This window comes from Colias eurytheme, chromosome 26, assembly GCF_061535395.1.
Source record: "Colias eurytheme isolate Ceu_HAF_F1 chromosome 26, ilColEury1 Martin Lab GWU primary, whole genome shotgun sequence".
Lineage (NCBI taxonomy): Eukaryota > Metazoa > Arthropoda > Insecta > Lepidoptera > Pieridae > Colias > Colias eurytheme.
The window spans coordinates 8,037,247-8,059,044 of record NC_143005.1 but is presented as its reverse complement, the minus strand read 5'-3'; the positions used below and the strand labels follow the sequence as shown (position 1 = coordinate 8,059,044).

The window sequence follows — 21,798 nt, the reverse complement described above, 5'->3', positions numbered from 1 at the left end:
GTGTAGTGTCTGTGAATACGCGCGCGGCGTGATGTCATAATGCATACGTATCATGAAAAGACAGCCCGTCTCTCTCGCGCGCAGACTAGCTTATGAGAATAAAGGGGACAATTATTGTTTTTATTTTGCAATTGTTTATAAATACAGGGTGATGTAATTTAAACAAAGACGTTATATTTCTAACTATATTCGACGAGGTACTTCACGGCACGCGGGGTTGTAAAAGGTGGGAACGGCATAGAGCATATTGCACGCTCCCTTGCAGTTACGGGCCTTATGAGCAGCCATAGTGATGTTACATTTTCCTATCGATGTTTAGTTCGAAATATTTTATTTCTTAAATTAACAAAAGCCATTTATTTGATTGTTTAAGATATATGTATTATTTGAAAGTGGTGTAGTTCTTAAAGGATTTAAGTATGGTCGTTCTGTGATATTGTATTTATTTACAATTGTATTTTTATTTTGTTTTATATCGATTAGAATATTTTTTTACTTTACTTAGGTTACAATATGTAACAATTTTAATAAGTTTTGTGAGCAAAATCTAAACACCGTAAGTTAAAATTTTCATACATAGCTGAACAATACAGCTTCTATTGTAATGTAGCCTTATCTCATACGTGCTAGGATTTCGCTTGTTATGTCTTGTTTCTTGGGAGTGAGCGCACGTTTTATTTGTATTGTTTAATACTTTTTTGACGTGACAACGTCTTAAATTAGGTTGCGACTGGGAGTCACTTATGAAAAAGTGTAACGCTCGGTAACGTTACGATGAGTCACCGAACGAGAGAGAGAGGCCCGCCGAATGCCTTGCGTCTCTCTCCCACTCAACTATGATCGAGAAAAAGACGTTGTCACGTAAAATCTTCGCCCGTAAAACCGACTTTACAGGCAACCATTTTTTTATTCAATTGATTATTATTAGAATAAATAATTAAGTTCATCAATTGATTTACTTTTAAATTATAATTTAACAGATAAATTATGAGAGCTATCATAATTAGATTTGTATATATGTATTTATCTACAACGAACGCATTTTACAATTCAAGTCTACACTTAAACTAGAGTCGCATTTTGAATCAAAATCATTTATTTTTGAACATACTGTATAGTGAAATTGCATAAGTGTGAGTACTATGTGAACGCGCCAGGTTACGTTAATTGGACTGGACAACGTTAGGGGCGCAACAATAACGCGGAAAAAGCATATCCTTTCACATTATAAAAAACAGCGCGATACCGCGCTGCAATTTAGGTCTGCATGGTGCATTTTCAAAAATGAATTGTTGCTATTTTGCGTTTGATAATTCTCATTCGATTTATTTTCGGAATCGGGAACAAACAATGCACATTATTATGTGGTGACCGCTCCGGCAGCGCACGACTACCGCACTTCTGTTATATTCAAATAAGAGCATGTGTACTGAGCACACGTGTCAAAAGTGAAATTTCTTTGAAAAGATTCAAAGACCAAAATCGTCCTTTACTCCACGACGTGAGGGTATTGCCATGACGAGACCTTGAAATTTTACTCTCAACGCGCCTAAAGAAGCTATTGTGTGGTTCTAACAAAACGACATAGTATATTATTTTAGGTTCATTCGCGTCGTTACAAGGTTACGTATTTAATTTTGTTTAGCTGTCAAATGTTGCCTTTTAAAATGACTTTACTATAATTGCATTGTTGTTTGAAAACCAATAAAATAGAAAAACATAATAGGTACATACCTTCCTACTAAAATGGTCCAGCGGCGTGGAGCAGCTGCACTCTGTAACGTTCTTAATGCTCTTCCAGTCCAACGCGACCGTGTTGATCTCAGCCTCGAGCGCGGACAGACTCGGCGGTATTATGTCGTCTGTCTTCTAAAAACGGGGATTTGTAACATTATAATATTACTAGCTCTCCGCCCGCAGCTTCGCCCGCGCAGTCAAAAAATACCCGCATAGGGAACATATTCCCGTGGGATTTCCGGAATAAAACCTATCCTATTTCCCGGGGTAGAAAGTAGCCTATGTCCTTCCTCGGGTATCAAAATATCTCTATACCAAATTTTTTAACTTTTTAACAATATTACAGTCAAATATAAAATTGTCTCACCTCAGTAATCAACGGTATATTGTTAGGTTTCTGTGGTTTGGTCTCTTTAAGCGGATGATCGTCATTGGCGCATTCCATCTCCGACAGATTGCCACCTGACTCGTATATGAATCTGAAATAATAATAAGAAAATTATAATACTCCTACAACTTATCCATCAAAATGTAAATAATTTTATTCTGAAAATAGTACTTATTTCTCTGAAAATTGCTTATTTTTTTTAAGGATAAATCAAAAAAGGTATTGATATAAGTGATAGCAAAATCAGTGGCAGCGCAACACTTAAAACTCAATATTATAAAGCTGAAGAGTTTGTTTGTTTGAACGCGCTAATCTCAGGAACTAATGGTCTGATTTGAAGAATTCTTTCGGTGTTAGATAGCCCATTTATCGAAGAAGGCTATAGACTATAAATATTATTATCACGCTTAGACCAATAGGAGCGAAGCAATGCTGGTGAAACCGCGGGGAACAGCTAGTTGATAAATTATTTGATAAATTATTCAAGTAAGTTCTTTTATTTCTTCTAAGTATATTCTTTTCTTTTAACTATATGTGGGTTATATTTCTCAATTATACTTACTTATTGTCAATATTAAGTGCAGCGGTTTTAGTTTCAATTTCCACAGTGTCCATATTGCCGTTCTGATAGTTGACCACAGTAGCGTCTCGAGTCTTGTCCGATTTCTTGCCCGATAACAGCTTCTTGAATGTTGTTATTCGCTAAATTAGAGAATATATTTTAATAAATGACCGTGGTATTGAAATTTTTGTCGAGATTTGTTAAATATGTAGAACTTATAATAAATAGTAATGTTTGAGTGTGCGTGTAAATCGGAAATTGTGTAATATAGTGGTTTATATTAATTATAATGTTCTTTTGTCTTATGAAAATATGCATGTTTTATGAATTTATATAAAATACCTAATAATATGAACTACAGCATAATGGAAAAGTCAATGCAATTCTTAGTTTGTGTGGGCTGTGTTTATGCGATTGCGTGCACATATTTATGTGCGCGCGCGTCGCTACGTGTATGCATACGTGTGTGTGAGTGCGTCTGTGTGAGTGTGTGTGTGTGTGTGTGTGTGTTTTTTTATAGAGGGAAAAAATACCGTTGAGTATCTCAGATCTAGATCTGTGACCTAGTATGTCGGTCTCGATCATGGTCTCATGGTCCATACCGACTAAAACAACCCTCTTTCTCCAGTCCGTTGTGTGAGTCAGTTGTGTGCGTGTGTGTGCGTGTATATGAGTGTGTGTGTGTGTGCGTGTATATGAGTGTGTGTGTGTGTGCGTGTGTATGTAATTTCACGTGTCCGTGTGCGGGCGTGCCACATGTCAATGCGTGCACCCGTGCGTGTGTGTGCGTCACGTGTCCGTGTGCGTGCCGCATGTCGCTGCGTGCACACAACCCCGTGCCGCATGTCGCTGCGTGCACACAACCCCGTGCCGCATGTCGCTGCGTGCACACAACCCCGTGCCGCATGTAGCTGCGTGCACACAACCCCGTGCCGCATGTCGCTGCGTGCACACAACCCCGTGCCGCATGTCGCTGCGTGCACACAACCCCGTGCCGCATGTCGCTGCGTGCACACAACCCCGTGCCGCATGTCGCTGCGTGCACACAACCCCGTGCCGCAGGGCGCATGTGTGTGCGTCACCTTGGCGAGGTAGTCGATGTGGTGGTGCAGCGCGGCGGAGTGCTCGACGGCGGCGGGCAGCAGGTCGGGCAGCGCCTCGCGCGGGTGCACGCCGCTCTCGTGCCGGCAGTACATGCCGCGCCAGAACCTGCCCGCCCAAATTATAATTCATAAATTCTTTTTGAAAATATAAATTAAAAAAGACGTGTGGCACTCGGGGACTACCGCGGTTAAGCTATTGCATGCTATGCCTTCAAGCCACACCTCCGTGCCCGTCGGAGTGGGGAGCGTGTGGTTTTTTCGTTACGGAATTTCTCGATTCGGTCCCCGCGCTCAAGGCCCGCGATAGAAACTATGCAATAGCTTAAAAATTATTTGATACATACACACTACACATACAATAGTTTAAAGTAATTATTGTGTTTGTACGAGTGAACCGTACACGCACAATCAACCATAAATTGAGGGCGTGTTGATTCGATCGTCTGTGCGTAACGCGTGCATAAATATTGTTCACTAGCTGTGCCACGCAGTTTTACCCGCATTGCTCTGCTCCTGATGACCTTAGCGTGATGATATATAGCGCCTTCGGAAGGCTATAGCCTTCCTCGATAAATGGGCTATCCAACACCGAAGGAATCTCTCATATCGGACCAGTAGTTCCTGAGATTAGCGCGTTCTAACAAACAAACTCTTCAGCTTTATAATATTAGTATAGATTAATTCCAATTTAAAATGTAAATAAAAATAGGTATATAATTAATACACAATGCAGATACAATATTTAAAAGACAGTAATTATTGTATTTGTACAAGCGAACCGTACACGGGCAATCGACCGTAAATAATAATTAAGGGCGTATTGATTCGATCGTCTAGCTGTGCGTAACGCGCGTTATTCTATATTGTTTATTTTACTAAATAACCACTTCTCTTTTCTTATTAATATCATTTTTTACTAGTAAAAACCATATCGTGAATTTAGTTATAACTGTTATACATATTATAAATAATACATGCAATTATGTGCTTTGGGAAATGATTTAATTTATTCAAACAACATTCATCGACATACTTGCATGAAAAATGTATAAAAATTTAGTACCTTATACTTTGTGCATTTAAATCCGGTTTCAATACATCAGGATGCGCCTTCGGATTGTACAGCGGGTTCTTATACTCGTTGAGATGACTCGCCATGTAACCCCATAGCGAAAACGTACGCTCGGATAACCTGTTTTTAATAAGATTTTAGAAATCAATAGCATTTATTAAATCAAATGGATATTTACCAACGTCAACGTCAAAGATAGCATGATTCAACTATTGTGGTCGAAATAGAGACAACTGAAGTAAAATGTGGCTAATAAGCCATATTTTGACGTGCAACTCGAGTAGCGCTAATAACCTATCTTCACCTCTTACTCGTATGCAGACATCAAATCTATCAAGTCGTGAAAGTATTGCATGATTTCAAAACTCTTTTTTTATTCAATCGGTTAAAATATCATCAACGGAAACATGATATTTGGACAAATAATTTTTTTTCCTCATTTACATTTATGTCAAGACAAATTCCATATTTTTATGTTTATCCGCTAATCTATTTAAATGCCTATTCAAACTACAGCGGTATCCGTTACCGCCGTGGATACCGCGGTATCCGCGGTACCGCGGTATCGGTATGGGTACGCAATTCAATCTATTACATAGTATATTAAAGACTGTAATCATGTACCGGTCGTTATAATGAAATCCACGGCAGTAGCGGATACCGCTCTGGTTTGAAAAGGCACTAAACATTAATTATGCTCACCTTAAATCCCATCGATCCTTCTCACAGTTACCGACGAACGTGCCATATTGGCACGCGTGCGCGTGATCGTGGAGCGTCAGCAGAAAACGCTCGTTGAATTGGAATGCCTGTAATAAAACGTGTATAACTATTTATTAACGTAAGATTTCTGGGACATTTATCCTACGTCCTTTTCCAGGTCATAGGTGTCGAATTTGAATCAATCGATTTGGTGGTAAAGGTATAAAAAAACAGGCAGACAGATAAGAGTTACTTTCGCGTGTATGAAATTGGGAAGATACATAAATTCTGCTAACACAATATTCTGCTTATGATGATGAGTATTGAACTGCAACCTTATGGAGCATAATTATCCACCCATTCACCACCTACTATAGAATAACTGGTTATCTACGTCCTCTTCGAATACTTGATTGCCTGGATTCAAAGGCAAGGTGACGCATAGTGATGCGTCGCCACTCGCCACGCTATATGATGGCAAATGTACATAGTAGTGCAGTAGTGTTTTCACCAAAAATAGATTATGGTCAAGCGCTTCCCGATTACCAATAAAAAAAATGTCGATGTTTCACATTTGCCAGACGTTCCGTGAGAGCTCACATTTTTTATAGAGCGATTTTGGTAATCTTTGAATCTTGGCAAAGAAGTTTCACTTCTGACACGTGTGCTCGACACACTTTTAATTATTTTTTTATTTTGTTTCTCACCTCTGGAACTTGTCTGAGCAGCTGCCAGGTGCAGTCCAACAGCTGTGTGAACACAGGCGACCGTTCCCTCGGGTCGCCGGCAATGTGCCCGCATCGACACGTGAACTTGTGCCCGAAGGATAACCAGTCCTTTTCGATTAGCGCCTGGAATTTTATTATTTTAATCACAATTAGTTCATTACAACTTACAACTTTAAGTAAAATAAAAAAAAAATACGAATTAAAAAAAAATACAGTGGATATATTCTAATATAATTTTGGTCAGTGGTTTTAGTTGTGCCTTTTAATTGTGTGATTATCAAACTCAAACATTTATTTATTCAATTCTACTTCTAGAAGCACTTTTGAATCATAACGTATTTTTAACATTTACCACCGATTTAGAAAGCAGTATCTATGGAGAAGAACCGGCAAGAAACTGCATAGTTGCTCTTTTAAAATCATATCAATATTACATTTTAATTTTACCAAATATGTAACTACATATATTTAAATTGTTTGTATAAAGGAAATGTTCATAAATATGTTTTATATCTGCTATACAGGTTGACTTTTTAATCAATAGGAAACATTTCTTTATTTCTCACCTGGTATCCGTTGATAGTACGGTAGTGCGGCTCGAGGCACACGGCGGCCAGCGAACACACCTGAAAAAAGGTTTATTCCATTTATATGTATTTTCACAATATACATACAATACACACATTTAAAAGCAACTGAAAAAAAATTCACCCATAAAATTTTTGACCGTGCCAACCGTTGCTTAACATTTTTTTTTTTTATTTGTTGTTATAGCGGGAACAGAAACACCTGAAAACTGGCGTTATGATACTATTTGGAGCGTGGGTACAAAAATAATTGCAACCTTAGTTTACTTCAATTATTATTGTTAATTGATCCCCTTAATTTTTTGTTTTAGATTTTTATCAGGGTACTTAGTAATTAAGGCTGCAGTCTAGCAAAATTGCGTTTTCAACAAGTTATTTGACAATTTTTTCCCGGCTAATGAAATGATAAACTGAATTTTTTTTTCTTGTTTATCAATTAGTGTTATATACGCAATGCGCGTGAATTTTTTCACATTTGTAAAGTTACTTTATGTTACCTTAATCAGGCCTTCAAGATAAGTCTCTTTCCCCCAAAGACATTTCGAGCTAAGTTTGTGCACTCACTACGTTGCAACCGATTACAATTTACACAATCTGATCAGCACATTATTATCCTTATATAGTCGTTATTAAAAACTGCTGAATACAATTGCCGAAAAACTTATGATTTTCTTAATTAGAACGTTATAAATTCATTAAATTTCCCATTTTTTGCCTTACAAAATCTATTGATAAATACTGCTAAAACTTATTTTTTCCATTAATTTATTCGAGTTGGTTGAAGAGCAATGAGTATTAATCCTTTAAAAAAATTTTTTTTTGAATTTTGATAATTCTTTAAATATTAAAGAAATATTTAAAATAATTAGGAAAAATCCTAGCGAATTTCTTTAGTCGCGCTCCTTGGGCCGGAGCGTTCTGACGTGTGCTCTACGCTCGATTTTCCTTCATACCGAAGTGAAAGTTGCTCTACTTCATTAAATTTAATATTTTTGTTAATTGATTATTTTTATCTTAGTTTTGTGCAAATATTCGTATTTTTAAACATTTGATTTCGATATGGAAAATAAACGAAAAAAATACGCGTGTAACTACATACTAGAAAAAAAATTATCTTCGAACATAAAGTTAATGAAACCAAATAGATTGCAAAGGTAACAATTTTTTGGCAACAATTTCTTTATTTTACGGGGTGTCAGTAAAGGGATGTATATTTCTTTAAAACTAAAGTAAGCTCATAAATTTTCTTATAATATAATTTTTTTGAAGTTCCAAAAATGTTTATTTTTCGTTTGAGAAATACGAAATATAATATAAACTTGTATTGAGAACTTGAACTTCCCAAGTTCATGCGAGGAAATCCCCATACGGGGAAAATGATTTGTTTACTCCAAAATTGATCCGAGGTTTTTTAATTTTTTCTTCTAGTCATTTTCAACGTAGCGGCATGTTGTTTGATTATTAATTTTGTAACTTAAATACAGGATGTTGGTTTTATATTCTGATCTTACAGACGCGCTGACAAATTTAGTCCGCCATTTCTAGTTTAGTCTACCAACTCTAAGTACCAATATTAAAACGAATGGATTATCATCACATCATCAAAACTCAGATGTAATGGAAGATCACAATAACATAGAAAATTCAGTGGGTGTTGAGAACTAAACAAACAGAAGTAACAGAGACGCGAAGAATAAAAAAAGAGGACGAAAACGATAATTCGTTGATGCTTTCCCTTTTCGACGTATTGTTAGGGTACATCACCAATCTGCAAAAAACAAAACTGATGATTCCCAATTGCTGATTAAAAATGAAAAACAAATAATCGACAACAGTGGTGAAAATTTGCTGATCACAATGAAACATCCTTCAGTAGTAGCAGATTTACTCATTTCAAATGTATCGGTGAACAGCGTAAAGGAGAGGAGGACAGGAAAACATTATGAATGTGGATGGTGGATTGTATACAGGGTGTAATCGATAAGTATGTGCAGGCGATTATGACGTTTATATTGCAGGTATCAAAAAACTTAAAACTGATATCGAAATTACTTTACTTAATGAGCAAAATGACAATAATAACTTTTTAAAAGTATAACGAGAAATATCTAAAAAATTTACTTTATACACTCCCATATCAAAAAGGGAAAATGGGACTAGTAGAAGTTAAATGTCTAATTCCGGCAAAAGACATGAATGCGGAAGATGCGGTTAAAAAAAAATAATATTTGAAATACAATGCAAAAAATAACACTTTTGTCATAGATAAGAATCATGACTATTTTTTCCAAATTCAGGGACAACTAAACGTTGCAGAAGCAGAAGTCTGCTCATTTGCTGTTTGGACTGGAGTGAATCATTCGTTAAAAATAGCATATATAAAAAAGTATGTAACGTTTAGGCAAAATAAAAGGATGGACCATTATCAAGATTTTACATAAATTGCCTACTGTCAGAATTGATTGATTCGAGACTTCAGCATTCGATGCCCATCAAGGACCCATCCTATATCATTCAAGCGATTGAAAAAAAAAAAGAGATAAATCCAGTGCAACCGATAAAGCATCAGAATGCTAGCAAAAGATTTATTAGGTTTATCAATATAAATCTATATATTATACATAATATAATAAATCTGTAGAAGACGCGAAGACTGACATCCGCGCGGACGGAGTCGCGGGCGGAAGCTAGTCAGAAATAAATATCTTTTGTTTTCATTTGCGTATTTTTCTATTTTATAATTTTTTAACACAAACATTACATTTTTTTTATTATATACAAAATTTGTTTATCCGCTTTATTAGTTAAACTGAACAACTTTCACTAAGAAACTTAGGTCGAAAAAAATGTATAGAGTTATGCATTTTGTATGGAAAGCTTATTTTTTTTATATTTCGTCCAAATTTCTTTGTAAAAGTTGATAAGTTATATAAACATGAAGTTGAAGATATCAATAGAAAGTATTCGCAAATTTTGTGTACTGATAAAAAAAATCACCCGGTGTAATTTTCACGAAAATTGTTTCAAATTGTCATTTTTGGTACTTATTACGAATATTAAATTATACGAATGATTTAATTTTTAAAAATTAAGTGGAGCAACTTTCCCTTAGTACATTTGTATTATTTACATATAGGATGACAGGATGCATTTGTTTGCACTACTAGACCAAGCCCTTAAATGTATTTTCTTTAAAAAAAATAGCAATCTTAATACTATTATAATGGCGAAAGTTTGGATGGATGTATGGATGTTTGTTACTCTTTCACGTAAAAACTACTGAACCGATTACAATAAAATGTATCACAAACATAGAAGGTACCTTGGATTAACACATAGGATAGGTTTTATCCTGGAAATCCCAAAGTAACCGGCACTATGCGGGTTTTTCTTTGAAAACGCGGGCGGAAAGCTAGTAAAAAAAAGACGGGTTGCACTCCGGGAGTGCCGGCAGAAGTGAAAACTTGATTATTGACGTTGAGCATGTTTGATATTTTGCAATGGTATCCGTTTTACGCTTTTTCGATCAGGTCACGTGTCCTGACGCGAGTTTAAGATTTATACCCATTACAGAAAAGTGCACAACGCCGCTAAAGAAGTTTTCACTTCAATAAATAAATATATAACCTGTGCAGTCCGATCCCACCCATCACTGCAGTGCACGCACACGCTCACGCCGCTGTCTATCGCGCACGCTATCCACCATGATGTGTCTAGTATCGACCTGGAAATTATACAAACATTTGAATATATGAATCATTTAAATATACGAAAAAGCTCGATATTTTACTTTTTGTAGCATTAAAATGCAGTATCGGACGGAACAGGTTTTGCGAGAAGGAACTACTTATGTTTGTTTGTTATTCCTTCACGCAAAAGCTGCCGAACTGATTTTCATGAAAGGCACACACATAGAGGGTAACTTTATTTAACACGTGGGATAGGTTTTATCCCAAAATTTCACGCGGGCAAAGTTGCGGAAGAAAAGCTAGTATTAAATAAAATATTACTAACTTTATATGTTTCAGCCACCCCGAAGATTCGAGCCCACTTAAGAAAGACGACATAGTCGGTGTCGTCTGTTCGCAAGCTGTAATTCAACATCATAGATAATACTGTATATATTTCAACATTGTATTACTAACCAAGCAATTTTATTATATGACGAAAAAAATTATTATCGAAATTTTAACTTATTTGTAAAATTGAACTAGTTAAAATGATAGAAATCCTGGCACGAGCATTTATTTATTTATTACGAGTGTTACATTACAATCAAACTAATTTAAAACTTATGGTGAAATAAAAAATAAACAATTTGAATTTTGAATTTGAATTCTCCTTTGAGTGACATTTCAAAGCAATTAAATTTAAATGGAAAAACCTTTTAAAGTGAAACTTTTATTACATCGTCTCTTCACTTTTTGGTCTGTGTAGCGCATGTCGCGTGTATCGCGGCTGCCGAGTAGGTATACCTACTCGGCAGCCGCGATACACGCGACATGCGCTACACAAAGCAGTGTTCGGAACCGTTCGAACAGTTTCACTTTTACCGTGCTTTCATAAAACCACACAATATTTTTTAATTTACATAAAAGAAAAATAAATACTGACTTTCAACAAGTTTCTGCAAACTCTTGCGCATCACGTGAATATTGCCAATTCCCATGAAGTGGAACTTTATGTTCTCGTAGAAAGCTTCGTTTTCGTAGCCCTTACCAGCCGCACGGTTCACCATTGCGTTTATCTGTAATTTTATTAATGACGTCATTTAATATTTGTTACACTTAACATTTGTATTTGTTACTTTTTGATTTACCTAACGGTATTTTGGAATAAAAGATATCGTCATTTACTTAAATTTAAAGTTTTGATCACTTTCGATATTATATCTATCATCAAATATTGTTTTTTACATAATGAAAAAATTACAAGATCGAAACTAAGAGAGATCAAACCTATAAACCGTATTATTATTATATTTTATAATTATTGTCGAGCCAATTTAATAGGCAACATTTGACGTCTATCAATTTTATCTTCATAGGGTGGTAACCTGCTTAAAAACATCGATTAAAGTGAATTAATCGATACGGACTTGAAACATTTGTCAATCGAACTTGAAACACATGTCAATAATTTATGATCATTTATTTGATTTTTATTCCCAAGCAATCAATGAATTCGATTCTAGATGTCAGATTTCGATTTTTAGAGTAACGTCTCTGGTATTTAAAAAGAAAAAAGGTTTATTGACACAAAATTTTAGCGACGTCAGTTCTTTAAATCATAAATTGTTTATTATGTATAGAATGGTTTATCAGTAAAATCAAATCATAAAATTACTTGTATCGGTCATTATTATTATAAATATGTAATCGTAATTGAAAAAAGTTAAGCAAATGTGCAGTTCTAACAAAACGAAATATCATGTTATTCTATGACGTCGTTACTAGGTTACGTTGTTGAATTTTGTTGAACTGTCAAATGTTGCCTATTAAAATGGCTCTACTATAATTTTTTTTTTTTTTTTTTTGTTAAAATACGTAAGTATATACTTAGAATATTATGAAAATTTTCTTACCCTCGGCCGTGTGTCCACCACATACATATACCCGCAGTTCGGATTCGCTCGCCGAATCAAGTCTAGCATCTGTTCGTCTTCCATACATCTGAAATTATATGGCCATGTGTGCTTAATAATAAATATTAAATATTTTACGAATATCATGTTGTACAAAGTTGGATTTGATATTTTTTTTTATAGTTAGTTCGATTCCCGGTCTTGTCGTCGAAGTGAATTTTGGAAAATCTTTAAATGTAGTTCTATTAATAAATAAGCTATGCAATAGCATAAACACAGGAACCTAACCTAACCCACCATACAACTAATCGAAACCAACGACTATGCTATAGAACACTTCAGTTCACCTATTTTATTATTTTGGTCAAAATAGGGTGGACTTTATTCATAAAGACCGGGAAAAGAGATAATCATGCTATTTTATTCACATATTTATTATTACGGACCGGCCATTATTAATAGTGGCCGGACTTATCAAATTGCCCCTAACAATGAGACACACCTAGCGGAGAACCCGCTGAGCGGTACGGCAGTGGCGGTTGACTGTTCACTGTAACATATGGCCATCAATGGCCAAGTGGACAAATATTGGACACACGCACTCACCTAGCGGAGAACCCGCTGAGCGGCTGGCTGCACCTAGTGATGGCCGCCTTGTTGTGGTGCAAGTACGCGAGCACGGGCAATCGGCCGCGCGACCTGAAGCTCGCACTGCCCAGCAGTACTGCGGTAGACGCGCGGGCTGGTACGTAGATAGCTGACGGGTATGTGTCGCAGAGCTGAAAAAACAAATATAATCTTAATATATATAAATCTCGTGTCACAATGTTTGTCTTCAATGGACTCCTAAACCACTTAACCGATTATAATAAAATTCGCACACCATGTGCAGTTCGATCCAACTTGAGAGATAGGATAGATAGCCGGGGCGGACCGCTAGTATAATATAAAGTTTTGTATCATAATATCATAATTGGCAAAAGAGCTGGTGGGTCACCTGATAAAGAGCTACCACCGCCAATGCAAAATTGGAAGAGTACCGTACGCCTCTGCAAATTAATTGCGATCTGAAGATTGACGAGGGGAATAAAAGAAAGGACTGGGAAAGGCAAAGAAAAGGATACGGGCCTTAAGTATTTTCTTGTGTCTGATTTTACGCATACATAACACATTAAGAAATTCAAAGAATTTATAACGGATTTAAAGCGCGATTCATTCTTTAATTTAATTTATCCCGACGTTAACTTTACAGCAAGCGTGGTCACAGGGTGCTAACTCGAATTGACTACGCTCGCATTTAGAATCCGTTAAAAAGTAATCACCATCATCTTGAACTTAGCGAGCTATCGTGAATCTAGTGTATCATTGCGAGATTCATTATTATTGGGAGAAAAGAGACACACATGTTTACACAAATCACGAAAAATTCCTTTCTTATCATTTCTGTGCAAACTAACCTCATACTCCCTGTTAGCGTTACATAGCACCCAGTGTTCGTTTGGCACGTTCATCCTCTGGAACTCGGTTTGTATGTCGAAGAAGTTCCAGCCGGCCGACTTGGGTAAGTCATCGGGTGTTGATTTGTAGTTGAAGCAGTATAGCTCTTCTATGTTCACTGGAAATGTTTAAGTATTAAGAATTGTATTAGTAATAATACAATTACTTACCGTGGATCCTTACAAGATACTCTTTCAGACTTATTTGTGAGCAAATTCAACCAGATGACGGCGACATGTATAACGTATATTCATAAAAATTAATAATGTACATAAGAATTGTTTAAATATAGTGTATTAAAAAGTTACTACCTAAACTAAACTGATTACCAGATTTACAAATCTAACTAGTAAGAACACACATTAAATTAAAAGTTTCATATTTCATTTCATAAATCAACATTAAAAACTGACTTTAACTTGCAATCTGAGTTTGAATCTAAATAAGCATTTCGTTACAGTTTAAAAATCGTCACTAGGATAAAAGCAGAATATAGCCACATATAGCTTACAAGTTACAATCAGCAGGCTTAATGAAAACGAATGAAAAGCGCGTAATTGGACGTTTTCAATGGAAGTAGTACAGATGTATTTATAGCTGTTGAAGCGAGGACGATCAATATCAATTAGTAGTTCATATCTGTCGCTGCTTCCCGCGACTGTATGCGCTTGTATTTAGAGTAAAGTTTTATATTCACCAACTGATTAGTCTATACTTAATGAGATTAAGTTGAACAATATGTTTGTCTAAACGCGCTAATCTCAGAAACTACTGTTTCGAATCGAAAATTTATTACAGTAGCACCTCGTTAAGTCGAACCTCGATAAGTCAAAAACCTCCAAATCTCGAAAAAATGTCTTGTTCCCTTCCCTTCAAACCCGAAAACCTCCGTAACTTGAAATCTTGGCACTCTGTTAGTCGAAATAATCACCGAGTCCCTCCAAGCCATTTTGGTACATATTTTCACTCTATAACTCGAAAAATTAAATTTGACCTCTGTATCTCGAACATGGCAACATTTTATTTTACAATCTTTATAACTGACTTTAACAACTTGCCGACAGTGCAGTACACTATAATAATTGTTTCTTAGAAAACATTTTAGGAGTATACGATAATAAATTTATGACTCACGTAAACACGTGTTTGCATTAAGTAGGTATCTGATGACGAAATTATCGATTCAGTAGCTCAGAAAACCGATACTAATGATTAAGATGACATAGAAGACGTGAATAGTACATGCGCTTCATGCGTTTCCATCAAAGAGGCAAGAACCGCATTGAATACCTTACGAAATTTTATAGAGAAAACCAGTATCTCTGAAGAAGAAGAATTTTCTGTTCTTTATAGATTAGACAATGCTAGAGAACAACCAAATTATCTAAAGCAAAAAAATACTGACTTTTTAATGCCATATTTTTTATTTTAAAATGATTTGAAATAATGTTGATTTATAATAAATAAAAACATGTTTGTCACCTCTGCAAGTTGAATTTTAATGTACTTTACCACTCTAACTCAAAATTTATAAGAATAAACCTCAAACTCTTTATGTCGAATCAAAATCCACCTAAGTCGAAATCCTCCATAAGTTGAAAACTCTATAACTCGAATTTTTTGGCGTCTCCCTTGATATTCGACTTATAGAGGTGCTACTGTATTGTATTTAAAAGTCTATTTAGCGTTGTAACTGTGCTAGGTACAGCTCGGTTTATATTATTAAACAGTTATCTTCCCGAATTCATAGAACACCAATAAATAGGTAGAAATATGTTAACAACGCCCACCAAACCATTTCCAAAAATTTCACGGTACATTTTACATTACTTTTATGCCAATATAAGCATTAAGCTATATGCTATAAAGGCCAATGTTACCTGGCTGGCTGAGCCGCAGCAGGGTCTGATGCATCTCGTGGCAGTCCCTCTCGCGCGGTATCACAAAGAATACAGACTGGAAGGTCTTCGTGCGCACGAGCAGCGGTGATCCTGTCGTCGTTATGGGCAACCGCTCCACCGTGCTTATGTGTGTGAGCAGTATCTGTTGTGGGGGTTCCCCCAACCCAGGATTATTAGGTATGGTAGGTATTGTATAAAGGTCTTATCCTGATGTATTGCATAGTTTATCGTCGTATTTTTGGTATTTTCAACAACAACAAAGGAAATTATATTCGCATTTCCTAGTTTAAAAATAAAAATTGACTGAAAACAACGCGCAGTCTAATGTTAATATTTATACGCATGTTTGTTTCACTCCCTAAACATCACACGCAGACAATATGGAAAAAAAATTTGAAAATAAACATTCCGCTTCTCTTTGAAATAAATTTAAATCAAATAAGAGTAATAATATTTGTTGTTATTTATTTATAAATATAACTTATTGCATACCCATGTTTCCCTCCTCAGTTCGTGATCCACAAAGATGAGGTGTGTGGTAGCGAAGTAAAGGGTTCCCTTGGAGGGATTCCGTAGATTGTACTTGTCCAGTAACTGAACATTTTCGAGCTGTTGACAAATTATTAAAATTTCAGATAGTTTACAGACTCTGTGCATTCTTAATATGCAGTGTTATGTATGTAATATCAAAACATGTAAAAATAATATCCCAGGCGCGGTCCCAGGGGGGTGGTCACGGGAGACATGACCCCCCCCAAAATCGTACTCGATAAATTAGAAAAAAATCTTATACTGTACAAAATATTTAAAAAAAAATGGCCAAATGCGTATCGGAGTCACTTGCACACCTAAAGTTCCGTTTAAAACTGTTATTAATCCCTTGCGAATTATAAATCCATGGGGGGCATACCTTTCCAGCCTCGTGACCCCCCCCAAAATTTCAGACTGGGACCGCGCCTGTAATATCCTTTGAGAAATTAGCCTAATGTTACACAGAGGAAAGATGTTTTATCTATACTTAATATTATAAAGCGTAGGGAAGAGTTTGTTTGTTTGTTTGAACGCGCTAATATACATATATAACTACTGGTTCGATTTGAAAAATTCTTTCGGTGTTAGATAGCCTATTTATCGATGAAGTCTATATATCATCACGCTAAGTCCAAAAGGAGCGGAGCAATGCGGGAGAAACCGCGGGGCATAGTTAGTTTTTGATATGGATGGCTAAGACCTACTGGACCGATTTTAATCATTAGTTTATAGATAGAAAGCTATTGCCTATTGTAGTGTATTGTATTCCGAGTGATATATGCAACATTTTATATAGAACTTTAGTGCAGAGCCAGCTCAAGAGGCTAGCGCACAATAAAGATTTTATCGGGTGCCCATCGAAGCTAGAAGGTTGAGAAAAATCGATTAGTGAACAGATTTGAAATGCACCTCGCTATGACCATATAAAGAGATGACTAAACTTAACAATGAAATTCCAAATTTCAGATCGAATATTAAAGAAAATTTAACAATGCTATTCTAATTTCAGTATTCCTTAGAAATGAGAAATGTGCGAAATTCTGTTGAATAAACCAATTTTTTATTAGTCTATGGTTAAAAATTGGCTACAGAACTGCGTATCTTAGTTAAGATTACCAATTCATTACATACACCCTGTAAAACCCATCTACCCTTTTACAAGAAAATAAAGACAAAGCCATTCTTAGAGGTCTAGTGTTTCAGTGAGCTTTATTAAAAACCGTGACTAAGATGTATTGTTCACGGTCTACGTTATTCCGTAGTTAAGGGCCCGTGCAGATACGGCGGAGCACAGCAAAGAGCATTTTTCATTGCCAAACTATTATCGACATTGTCCTCATTAAAATAACATTCAAAAGCGCAGTTCAAAATTCAAAAGTAACATTCTTCTTTGCTGCTCGGGAATAAATTGTTGTTATTTGAATTTGAATCTTATTTTAATGAGGACAATGTCGATAATAGTTTGACAATGAGAAATGCGCTGCGCTCCAACATATCTACGCCGGCCCTAATAGCCCCATTCTATTGTTACTGCAGAGATCATCTGTCAGCCAATTTATTATATGTTTCAGAGTGGAAGTTAAGCTTAAATCTTATACCCTTGTGGCTGTTTGCAATAATGTATGAAAACTGATGTAAAATACTTATAAGAAAATTAAATACCTATAGAAAAAGAAAAATTATTTGTAACTGATCCATTCAACACCAGCCACACTGATGTAATTAACGATCAAGTTAATACAGCGTCCTCTTTACACTTTCTATAGGTAGTTATATTTAAACAATAACTAATTAACCTACTTATTTGAGTAAAAGCATTGTATACTTTAAAAACGGATTTTTCATCATTTATTTCAACTTACTGCATTTCGGCATCAAAATATAATCTGGATTAACACATTTTTTCTTTAACCATCACGAGTGAAGCCGCAGGACTGAAGCTAAGAAGTAATTGATAGAGCATATTGTACATTTTATTAAAAAGAGACAGAAAAGCATTATTTATAAATCATAATCCCGAATTTTATGGCAGCTCGGTTTAAAATTAGATGCCTTATTAAATTTACAAGAGCCTTTGACACCGTCCTAGTTCTCATCTTCATAGTAAACGCTGTAAAATATAATTAACTCTTTGAAATTTTACACGATTTGCACTGGTTAGGGAGCCAGGTGCAAATTTGGTTAACTATTTCCTCTCAAGAGATAATTCGTCAGACGCATGAGAGTATAGTATTATAAAGCCTTGTGAACGTCAGCTGGCGCTCGGTTGGGGGGGTGAGCGGTTGTAGCCTCCCACGCACATAGGAAAAAAATACATTCATTCATTCATTTCCTCTCAGCTAAAAATTTGTCAAATTGTAGTTAACCCAATATCTCAACGAAAAAAAATAGTCAGCTGGTTACAACATGGTGTATTATACGTCAGCTGGTGTCTCAAACATGAAAGTTAAATTTAAAGAAAAATTTATTTTCCGTTATTTCCTCTCAAACAAAAATTTACCTGATGATAGCTTATATGTAACTGTGGATAAATATATATGTCAGCTGGCTGTATCTTGGTGGAAAAACCGTCAGCTGATACGGGAGGCTACAACCGCTCTTCCCCCCAACCGAGCTCCAGCTGACGTTCACGAGGCTTCATAATACTATACTTTGATGCATTTTACTAATTACCGCTTGAGAGGAACTTGGTCATAAAATCTGCTGCTGGCTCCCGGACCACACGGCGTATTAAATATTTAGATTTCGTGTTTATAAATAACTCTGACTGTTTATTAAATAAAATGATTGTTAGATGAAAAGTTGCCTGAAATTCGGCAGTTAATTATCTGATTATTGCAATAGTACCTACGTTTTAAGTTCTTTTTCATTTTAGAAACCTTATTTTTAGTATAAAATACTTCTGTTTTTGCCGGGTACGACTACTAAAGTACAGTTAAAATTAATCAAATGTCCTCATAATTACGTATGTATTGTTGCCGTAACAACATTTATACTTATTATCTTTTCAAGTTTATTCAAAAAGATCTGCGTAATTATTTTTCTATTCCATTACATCCATACTAATATTATAAATGCGAAAGTAACTCTGTCTGTCTGTCTGTTACTCAATCACGCCTTAACTACTGAACCAATTTGCATGAAATTTGGTATAGACATATTTTGATACCCGAGAAAGGACATAGGCTACTTTTTACCCTGGGAAATAGGGTAGGTTTTATCCCGGAAATCCCACGGGAACGGGAACTATGCGGGTTTTTCTTTGACTGCGCGGGCGAAGCTGCGGGTGGAAAGCTAGTATTTATATAATCCATACGTTATTAACTCTGAAACATTGTCAAGATATTTGTATAACAATTTTGCGCAGGTTGAATATTATATACGGAAAATCTCCCGCCATTTCGGCACATCGCTATATCGCCCGAGGGAAGGCTCAAATTCAAATTCTGTTCTCGTATTTTCCCAACTAACTTCATTATGACGTTAACGTCTCTATGAGTTACGTTGTTTGATGGTTTCGAGTTTTGGGGTGATCTATTTTCATTTTCACTCTGATATATTTTCATGTCCAAGTTTAAATTATATGTATACTAGCGGTCCGCCCCGGCTTCGCCCGTGGTACATATGAAAAATAGATGTTGGTCGATTCTCAGACTTACCCGATATGCACAGAAAATTTCATGAGAATCGGACCACCCGTTTCGGAGGAGTATGCAGACTAACATTGTGACACGAGAATTTTATATATAAGATTTATATGTGACGAAAATATTTTTCATTTCTTTTTCAACAAGTTTACCTTGAGTGACTTTGTATTATAAAGTAACTTTTATTACTTATGTTTTTCATTAATCACATGAGAATTACAAAATTGAGGATAACCTGATTTGTGGATTTATTAATATCACTTCTTATGGTTTAATGTTTTTACGTATGTACCTCTATGTACCTCCTATAGGTAGACCCATATTGAAAAAGGGTTTTTAGTTTAAAGAGGCAATATAGGTGAAAACAACGTCGTTGTGAAAACGGTTTCTTTAAATTACAATTTATAGATACTAAACATTAATATTTAAAGCCAATCTCAGCAAAAAACCTTCAAATCGCATCGATGTAATTTTATCGTCCTTGCCCTAGAGACCTGAACTTTTTCATTGGCACATAAAATATGGGTATCATTTCAATAATTTTCGAGTCGTTTCTTAGAGTTCAATAAGAACTTTTCTAACGAACAAATTTTAGTAACTTTAGCAATTTGGCAAGTTCACAAGTTGGAGTTACGAAAAATAATTCAATTTGTTAGCAAAATACAGAATAAAAAAAACATATTAAGTACAAGGTTTTTCAATGATTACTACGTTCAGCTCTCGTGTTATTCGGCTACAAATCCCAGGCGGCTCAAAAATAACGGTCAATTAAACCCAGTAAAAATGATAACGAGTCTCTCTTGCGATCTAATGTTAATAAAATACCAATTCGCATTATAATGCTTCTTTGCTTGCTAACAAAATTCACATCTAAGTATTATTAAAAGGAAAAACGCCGCTTTTTAAACAACAAAATGAATAAACCATGAATAAACCTGAGCTTCAAGTGCTTTCGTAAGGGCGTAATTCGTAAACAATTGCCCAAAGGTACGCAATACCTCTGGGAATGCCTTCTGTATTTTCTTAGTTCCCAACAAAATAATGGCTCAATCCCTTTACAAAGAGTTCAAATAAGAATTCCCCAGTAACAATACAATTTCACAGACCGTAAACAGAGAATATTTTTTTCGGTGAACCGTTCAAGATACTTCAAGCACTATCTAGTTGAACAATAGTGGAACTATACTGGAAATCATCTAAACTATGGGAAATAATTTCCATATAAAAAAAATATGACCTTTATAATAGGTAAGCACTTTTTCCTTACCTGATACGTGTATTCAATTTAGATTCAGTTCATAATCTCGACGACAAACAAATATATCAATAGAAAATAGTTAATGAATTGCTTAATCAACTTTTAAATACATTTTCAATTTATTACCGAACAAAAAGAAATGTTCATTTATCTAGTAGCTCATAATAAAATTGTGAATGAGTGGGAGTGAAATTTATTAAGGACACGCGAAGCTCCCTTGGCATGGGGAGTTCAAGCGACGATAATAAACTTTCTTACTAATGGTCGGATATTGAAAAGCTTGTAATAAAAGAGTTTATATATAGGTATACTAGTTTGAAATTGATACTAAGTTTAGATTGTTCATGTTCCTAATGGAAACCACAAAACTTTGTGGATATAATATATGTTAACTGGTTGAGATGTAAAACAAAATTATTTCAAACAATAGTACATATTTATTTAATAATGTTTAATAAAAGTTACATTGTCAGTAAAATATTAAATTCCTATACAAACTAA

At 35.4% G+C, this 21,798-nt stretch overlaps 1 protein-coding gene across 1 annotated transcript in view; it reads right to left on the bottom strand.

The window, feature by feature from the left end:
- Window positions 1-21,798, bottom strand: part of Mtmr6 (Myotubularin related protein 6) — a 46,126-nt gene that overhangs the window by 1,650 nt on the left and 22,678 nt on the right. The window contains exons 2-17 of the mRNA XM_090116569.1: window positions 16,354-16,470; window positions 15,841-16,003; window positions 13,921-14,078; window positions 13,070-13,242; window positions 12,464-12,551; window positions 11,494-11,626; window positions 10,894-10,969; window positions 10,507-10,603; window positions 6,859-6,918; window positions 6,272-6,415; window positions 5,565-5,671; window positions 4,854-4,982; window positions 3,770-3,896; window positions 2,688-2,827; window positions 2,105-2,216; window positions 1,735-1,869 (exon numbers count right to left, since the gene is read on the bottom strand). Of these exons, the coding sequence (XP_089972695.1) occupies window positions 1,735-1,869; window positions 2,105-2,216; window positions 2,688-2,827; window positions 3,770-3,896; window positions 4,854-4,982; window positions 5,565-5,671; window positions 6,272-6,415; window positions 6,859-6,918; window positions 10,507-10,603; window positions 10,894-10,969; window positions 11,494-11,626; window positions 12,464-12,551; window positions 13,070-13,242; window positions 13,921-14,078; window positions 15,841-16,003; window positions 16,354-16,470 (1,959 nt within the window). The remainder of the gene's footprint in view (window positions 1-1,734; window positions 1,870-2,104; window positions 2,217-2,687; window positions 2,828-3,769; window positions 3,897-4,853; window positions 4,983-5,564; window positions 5,672-6,271; window positions 6,416-6,858; window positions 6,919-10,506; window positions 10,604-10,893; window positions 10,970-11,493; window positions 11,627-12,463; window positions 12,552-13,069; window positions 13,243-13,920; window positions 14,079-15,840; window positions 16,004-16,353; window positions 16,471-21,798) is intronic.